Here is an 8,865-nt window from a genome sequence, read left to right on the forward strand (position 1 = left end):
ACACTTTATTTATTTATCTATTTTCTTTTTTGTACGTGTTTGTTGTTATTTTTGTTTATATATTACGACACGAGAGATCATGAGATTCTATTATTTTGTCTAATATCCCGTTAATTGTGTTATAAGCTTTTTGTTATAAAAATAACAACGATTGCACACAAAAAATTAATACGCGAGATTAGCTAACGGGATGGAAGAGAATAGAGGATAAAGCAGCCGATAGCCAAATTCGCTAGAACTCCTCTCGTTCTCTCTTACTCTCCTTCTTTACCGCTTTTCCTCATTGCTTGCTCTCTCTCGCATTTTTCAATCTCCTGTCACTAACTAATGTGCTAAAAGCACATGGTGGGCATTTGTATATATATATGTATATACATATGTAGATGGTGATATTACATTCATGTCGATACTGTATCAAATAAGAAGAAACTCTAATTTATTTAGTGTTTGAAGAAAAATTTATTTCACACAGCACACACACACACACACACACAAACAGAAGACAGAACTATTAAAATATAAGAAAAGATTTCAGATTCTTTAAAATAAGTTTTATACCAAGAAAGCAAGCCTTGTCACATGAGAACATTATAGGAACGATTAAATAGGTCAACTGAGTATGAGTCTGACGAATCACTTGAAGTTTCTGTAAGGAAGGAACTTATAAATACTATGCAGACGATTTGTAGCAGGCGCCCAAAAGATTATTACAGAAGTTAAAGACCGAAAAGTGAAAAAAAAAGAAACGCAGGAACTTAAAGATAAGAAGAGCAAATAGGATAAAAAAAGAGAGGCCGATAATGGGGATTTATTGAAAGCATTCCTTTATCCGATTCATACTTAAGCACTTTTTTGGAAAATCGTATTGGTAGTAGTCTGTAACTTCTACGTGCATTTCGTACGTCAGTGGCAAATGAAAAAAATATGTGATAAGCTTTTCGCAACAATTGCCTGATCACGGTCGTCAGAATTGCCCCAACACAGTTTTGCCAAATTTTTTCGAGACAAACCCTCCCATTAGGCAGAGGCAATGATTGGCTCGTGCTCTTCTTATACCGCGTGTATTTTATTATCTTGGGCGTATCTACATCTTTACGACTCACGTTTAACTCCTTAGCGGACGTGGACGTATAGTTCCTATCATTGCTAGATTTGTATATACAACATTAAGCGTTCAGATCACAAATTGTCGTCAAATCGTTCTTCTTGCTTCTATTTTTAACAGTTTTGTGATATGTCGTAACGTAATTTTGTTGCATAATATAGTTAGACAAATGGTTTTCCCACTGCCTTACGTAGTAGATTAATTTTTCTGCGAATTTCCAAGGATCCTCAGGTTTACAATCCTTGGGTTTTTTAACTGATTTTCGACAGATCTCTTATAAGTGAGAGTTGTACACTATCTGCTAGAACTAACTGCCTTATGAATTTCGTTTTTTTCTCACTTCAACAACTTCACACCTATTTTGCTAACTTCATATTATTAGGTTATGAATATATGAATGTATTATGTAAGTGTGTATTATAGAATTCCTACTGATTTCTTTCATATTTTGCTAAATCATTGATTTCTTTTTTACATATTTCCGCTAGAGAGCCAATTGCGTTCTTATGATTTGTAGTTTGATTATTTTTTAGTGTTCATATTTTGTGCCCATAATTTTTGCAAAGAAAACAAAATGATGCTTAAAGTTCGACTTGTAACTAAAGAATGACGTATGAAAACGTATTCAGAGGTAATGACTAAAAATAAGCACTTATTCTGCCAAGAATTGGCCGCAACCGATCTTAGTGAACAAAACTTTCCTAAAACACCGGCACAAATTTCAACTTTCCCTTACGATACAATTGTTTCTTCTTGTCTTTCTTTTTGTTTTGAACATAATTATTAATTAGATAATCAGCACGCTAAATTTCAGATGGAATACCACTTAGGCAGCCGAAAGATCATTGACCATCAGGACCACAAGATGTTGCTCTCAAGAAATTTTAGTCATAGACGAGCTGCTGGAGCAACTAAATGACTTTGGATTCAAGACATTGGATTATGCAGATGATATTTATCAATATCCGTAGTGGATTGCCACAAAGGACAAACCGTTAAATGACAACTCCCTCAAAAAAAAAACGCTCATAATCCTTAATATAGCAAGCGCAAACGGCCATTGAACAAAGCCTTTCTAAAAGACATCAAAGTCGCTTATTAAGAAAGGGTAAAATATTTCGAGATTAAATTTGACATGGCCCTAACTTGGAATTCTCATATGAAACGACTGACCGAAAAAGCGCCGAGAGCACTTTTTAACACGTATTAACACCTATTCGTTAAAACGTGGGGTACAAGTCTTCAGATAATATTATCATAATCCTCTCTATACGCTTTAGGGCCCTCCTTCCACAGCTGTAGAAGGAGAAGCTTTCCTCAACCTTAATCGGCCCACTTTATCGTAAGGCCGATACTGTCTCACCGTTCGAGAGCGATCGTACCGGAGAAATCAAGTAATTGAACCGAAAATATATATAATCTTTTCCCAGGATCACTTTTATATGATAGTCCATGAAGTCTCGTCTAGGTGCGTTTAGAATATATCGAATTTATTACACATTTAAATTTCAAGCACCTCCTCTCTGATTCTGGAAAAAACTGCATTTTCCAACTTTTATTTCCATTAAAAAAAAAAACTTACTTTAAAAAATTTGTTATATAATTTTGTTTAATTTTTATTTTGAAATTATAAGTAGAAGTTGTTCAGTTTAATGGTGTATTATGTCTAATCTCAACCGAATGCATCCATCATGTTATAAATAATATGCAATGACGTAATTGTAACAAGAAATCGGCATGTTGTACGTTGAAAACCTTCATGTCGCGCGTTTTCAATATTAAAATAATCGGCCCCATATAGCAAACCTCGCTCCAGGAAATCTTAACATTACTAATCTGGACTGTATTAGTAGGTGTTCTGATTAACGCGAGTTTCAATAGAGATTATATTTTCTGTTCGAGCAAAGATCGAGTTCTTTTAAAGATCGAATTCGAAACTTGCTTGAGATGTGGTAAAAAGCAGTGGGCAGCCATGGACATTCTCTTTACTCATTTTGTTCCGAAATGAATACATTTGTCTCCGCAAAAAAACTGACCGAACCAATTCATTTTACAATTATTCGTTAAGTAGGAAAAGGTTCGAAGATTTTTCACGATTAATGTCTTCCGACAGAAGTAAAAGTTACTCTACCTTGTGTCGTGAATTTTTTTTCTCATTTCCGTATTTCATTTTAGTTATTTTGCTTAGATTCCTTCTAAGGAGAGCCAGACGAAGAAAGTCGTCCAGGAAAGAAGTGATCTAACGAGAGAAGCACGTTAGAGCGCTTTAACTGGAGATTGCTGTTCTCTCTCATGCATACATTTTTGCTTATTTCCCAAGAAAATTAAATTTTATATGAATTAAAGTGAACCATTAACTATGCGTCATACGTTATTGGAATACATTTTTCTTTAGTTTTGCATTGAAAGTTATTTCTTTCCTTTGAACGCATGGTCCATGGGAAAGGAACGCAAAATTTTCCAGAAGAGTAGATTTGGTCATGGAGTGCGTATGCGAATTTTGAGTGTGACGAGAAACGTGAGTTTGTTTTTTATAAACCTCCTCCTCTTCCCCACCTATCTTACGAAATCGAAAGCGCAAATTATAAATTTAAAAAGGGGTTAAAAACAAAAAGACCCTTTCCTTTACCTCATGTTAGGCCAAATCATCATCAATTCGTTTCTACGATTTGTCATGAGGGTAAACAGAGAACTATATCTTGGGGAAATCCTCCACAAAGAGATGAATTGAAAATCCAGAAGTTTCGTAGCAGAGGATCATCGGATTTTTTAAATCAAAATACATAAATAGCCGACCAGAACGGAAGAAAGCCATACATTGTCTTGAGCTGCATATTGTATTGCTGGGATCATTCATTCATGCAATGCATAAAAAGTGCGTAATATTGAAGTTTGACAGATTAAGTTAACACCCTAACCTAACTACGGCATTTCACGCTTATTTGTTATAACGTGTCTCAACTAACGGCAAATGTATGCATTTGCAAAAAAAAAAAACAAACACATTTGGCCAACGACACAGTTATTTATTTTTAATGTTTTATCACAACTAAAATAAAAAAAAAAAAAAAACTAGACAAAAAAAGAAGAAAAAAAAACAGACAAAAACAAAAACCAAACAATAAAGAAATTTAGGCCTTTTAATTGGGTTCGAACATTGTAAACAACAGTATGTATGCATGTCTACATCGTACCCACCTAATAATAAACAAATGCACAACAATACGTACATACATACATACATACATACATACATATGCATGCCACCAACCAGCCATACCCTGTGAGTGCACATTTAAACGTCAATGACACACGGTTGTGCATTTTTAAAACCATTCAAACACGAACGCACACACTTGCATTGAAACAATCACACAACACGGTAAAAACAATCTATACTACAATTGCAAACATATGCAATAATAATATAGCACAAGCCATCAGAAATTGATTAAAAACGAGAACAAGGTTAATATTTTAGAATAGATAGGCAACAAAAATACAATAACAAGTCGAAACATATGCACACATTCATATTCATATATTTATATATAAACAATCAATTTCATAAAAATTATATACAAAACGTAAAAATATATTCATTAATAAAAAAACAAAAAAAATTAAATAACAACAGTAACAACAAACATCAAATATTAAAGCACATGCATTCATTCATGTGCGATATTTAACTGTCAAAACAATATTATTTTTAAAAGGTTCACTGACTCGACGCAGATATGATCGAATAATAATGAAATAATTAACTGCATCTGAAAAATAATATAAATTAATTTTCCGTCATTATCTGAATCAGATGAGCACGCATTCAATCGCAATATTTTAATATTTTAACACTTGAATATAAAAATAAGATCTATCTATATACAGGCTAGCAATAAAAGGAGACAAAGCCTCACATTATTGTTGCATATTAAAATGAATTGAAAAGTTCCTAGAACGAAACTGATAAAACATATTTATATATGTAAGTGATATGAATAAAAAACTTATATTCAACATACATAAAATCTCTGATACCCCTAGTCTCTTCACATCAATATACGAAAACTGCAGTATTTTTCCGTTCCTGTAAGCATATCATTATTACGCTGAACATCCATTTCGTTCTGGGGAAAAATTATGCGCCAAAGCTTACATCACTATTATCCTCTAAAGGCCATTTTCCTTAAATCAATTAAGAATTGAAAGTTTATTAAAAGGCAGACTTTTTTTTTTGTTAACCAACACTTTTAACTGTCAAGCGTGAACATTGCACCCATAGTGTAAGTTAATTAACCGGAAACCTTAAGGCATCTCTTCCCACTTTGACAATGGGTATAAATATGAATCTTTTACCGTAGCATAGTATATTCCCACACATTCTATTCGGCCGACTACGAATATATTTGATTCTTGAATTCGTTTTACAGAAGGTTTATCTTTTACGATAAAACAAAAAGTCATATATTAGCGTTAATACCTCAGTACCTCGTCAGCAACTTCGAGACGTTTCCCCATATTTCGTACTGTTAATTAGATATTGCGTATACCTATTTTCTAGAAAGTAAATGAAACACTTAATGCGTTTATGTGCGCTGAATAATGCGTGCCATCAATACTACTGTTGAAGCAAAATGCGAACATAGCGCATTCTCAGATGTGCAAAAGATCCAGAAAAATGATTCGTTAGTAAAAAAAAGGCGCTGCTACGCATTTCGCTTGATTAGAAGACACTTTCACATCTACTCCTACGCTTTCAAAATATTCAAAAATCAATTGTTCTCTTATCGAAGGAATGCATCCAATCGACCAAAATGGGAAAGATTGCGGCAAGCGGGCGACTGTTTTTTTGAATACTATGCGCCTTCATGCAGGATTGTTGTAGTGCAACAAATATTTCTCAGATAAATGTTCGCTAACTGAAACGCAATATGTCAGCCAGTACATTATCTAACTCTTTCCACAAATCAATATTCTATATATATTAAAAATATATACATAAAAATTATAAAAAAAAAACACAAATGAATAAAACAAATGCTTGGATTGTGTATCAACTTATTTCAATGCGTACAACATATGATATATAATTTGCGTATTAAGAAATCAACTGATCTGAGATAACCATTCGATGTGAGTATAAGTTTTTTTTTTTCTTTCTACAGAATAAAAATATATAAAAGAAAAATTTTTAATACATTTTTGTTTTTGTCAGCCGCACTTTATCATAAACTGAAATTCGAAAGCATCGAAAGCATTAGAATCACTTTTTTCCCGTTCTTCGTTGTCTTCTTTTAGATTCCATTAATATCAACCCAAGTCGTCATGTACGGTTTCATTTGTTGTAAATAAAAGCATAAAAATTTATATATGCGCACAAAATGGTCTTCTCATTATTTGGATCAGAGATTGTCAAATACCGTATCGTGACAGATTAGCACAAACATTTTCATTTTTTCGTCAAGTCTCTTAAGCATATTTTCAAAAATTCTTAATGACCACAATTTATTAAAAACAATGCAGTAACGTTTTATCTAAAAATAGTAAAGTGACTTTAGTAGCAAACACAAACCAAAGAAAAACTTTATAATTTTTTATCTTTCTACCAGATTATGATGCGCTTTAGTCGCAAAAGTATTTCCGGCTGCCACGGCGAACATACACCATCGCCCACCGTCGAAAACATTGAGACAAATTGATTGAAGGCGGGCAAACGTATTCTTAGTTAATCGCCGCCATAAATGATAATCAGCCCTCCCTCAAGAGCCAACAGCTTTCACTTACCAAATCTCTAAACAATCCAAGGTTAATTCACAACTTGCTTCAAATGTATCTCAGGATGATCGGAAATTGTTATAGGCAAATCGTAGGCCAATTAATACGTCTATGATTAATAAATTGTAATGTGACCTTGAGTCCGATCCGAATTATTTCCAACAGCATTCTCTTAATAATTGCGACCTACGAGACGGATAAACGGACAGATAAGCTTAGATCGGTTCAGAAAATGTTTCCCAATGATTCTGAATTGATCGGTATAATAAAACAAAGTTCGGCCTGCTTCATGCTTTTCTTGGTGTTGCATACATCTACACATACCCAATAATGCCCTTATACTATAAGTGGCGTAGGGTATAAAAGGCGTTTTTGTTCCTAGCATCGATCGAAAAAATAAGCAAATAAATAAATCAATCAACGAAGATACAATTTATGAATAAAATACACTCCAGTTTTACTTGTTTCGTGGGTTAAATTAATTACTAGTTTTATTAGAAGCTCATGAGCTCATGGCTCATGAGAAGGAAAGAAGCTAAGAAGAAAATTTTTCTTAACTAGCATAAACAAGTAAGAACAGCAAGGCCGAGCAAGGCCGATCGTTGAATAGCCTACATCACTACGCCTAGTATAGTTATTCGCTCCTTCACATTTTAATCACAATGCACCAAAAATTACACATTATTTTCATGCAACGGCATACTTTTCGTGAAAGCTCGCATATTATGAAACAACATATGACGTGATCCATATGTGACAAGTGTAATTTATGTCTCTAAAATGTTATTGCTTGCTTACTAAAACCATTATTTATTTATTAAAACTAAAAAGTAACTTTTTTCTCCACACAAGGAATTGAAAATAGATTCAGAGTTTAATGCTAATCGAGAATATATATAATTTGTGGGGTTTCTGAAACTTCCGTGTGGACGTTGCAACCGTGTGGTTTGACAAAATCAACATACCCCTCAGCCCCCTCAGGTTTTGTTAAAGCATTTTATTTACTTATTGTCAATATACAACAATTGAGAATGCCGCATATGTCAATTTTATCTTTCCGTCCCATTTCTCATGCTGCTACCATATCCTATGGAACTTCTGGGACCTACGACAAAAGTACACAACTATAAGTTATAAATAAATTAACAAAACCGAAAAAGAAAATAATTTAATGTTTCAAAGTAAACCGCAACTACTTACTAAACCATATTGCTGCCTGTCTAATAATGCAAATGGATATAAGACTTAAGGATAAATATATTAGATGTGTAACTTATGTTACAAATGATGTAAAATTGAAAACATTCTTAGGGGAATTCAAGAAAATAAACTTCTCGCTTGATAATAGAATATAAAACAAAACTTAATTTTAGCTAATAAAACAAGTACAATAAACTTAATTTTGAAAAGAAATTAATGAACGCACACACACACACCACACACACTTACCTTTGGCACGATATTTACTACGTTTGCCGTAACGCCAACTGGAAGCCATGACTGCATTTAACGTTATTTTTATTTTATAAAATTTGTATAAAAAAAAAGCTTAATTTATTTTTTTATTTTTTGTTTGTTTAATTTTTGGTCAAATAAGGAACGTTGTTGCAGTTATTATTGATGGAAAATCAGAAATATAGTATAAGTTAAGTCTTGAAAAGAAATGCACTTCGTCGCGTTATTAAAAGAACAGAGTAGACTTTTACGGCGGCCATGCCGTTTGCATACAACACTTTCAGTCAAGAGGTTGAACAATAATTTAAAGGAAATAAAAATATATATATAATAATTATTTTAACGTGTTAATTAGTAAATATGAACAAAATTTTCCATTAAAAACAATGCTGACAAAATTTTTTCCATTATTTTCATTAGCAGAAAACATCCTTTGCATATATTCACTCACTATCACAAATTTATTTTATTATTACTTCTTGTTATATAAATTTTATTATATTGCTTATGCTATTTTTTAATATTTA

At 32.7% G+C, this 8,865-nt stretch overlaps 1 protein-coding gene across 1 annotated transcript in view; it reads right to left on the reverse strand.

The window, feature by feature from the left end:
• The window catches only part of LOC119637484 (rapamycin-insensitive companion of mTOR), a 62,149-nt gene extending 53,284 nt beyond the window's left edge, over positions 1 to 8,865 (reverse strand). The window contains exon 1 of the mRNA XM_038033508.1: positions 8,333 to 8,865. Within this exon, the coding sequence (XP_037889436.1) occupies positions 8,333 to 8,381 (49 nt within the window). The 5' untranslated portion in view covers positions 8,382 to 8,865. The remainder of the gene's footprint in view (positions 1 to 8,332) is intronic.

This window comes from Glossina fuscipes, unplaced genomic scaffold, assembly GCF_014805625.2.
Source record: "Glossina fuscipes isolate IAEA_lab_2018 unplaced genomic scaffold, Yale_Gfus_2 59, whole genome shotgun sequence".
NCBI lineage: Eukaryota > Metazoa > Arthropoda > Insecta > Diptera > Glossinidae > Glossina > Glossina fuscipes.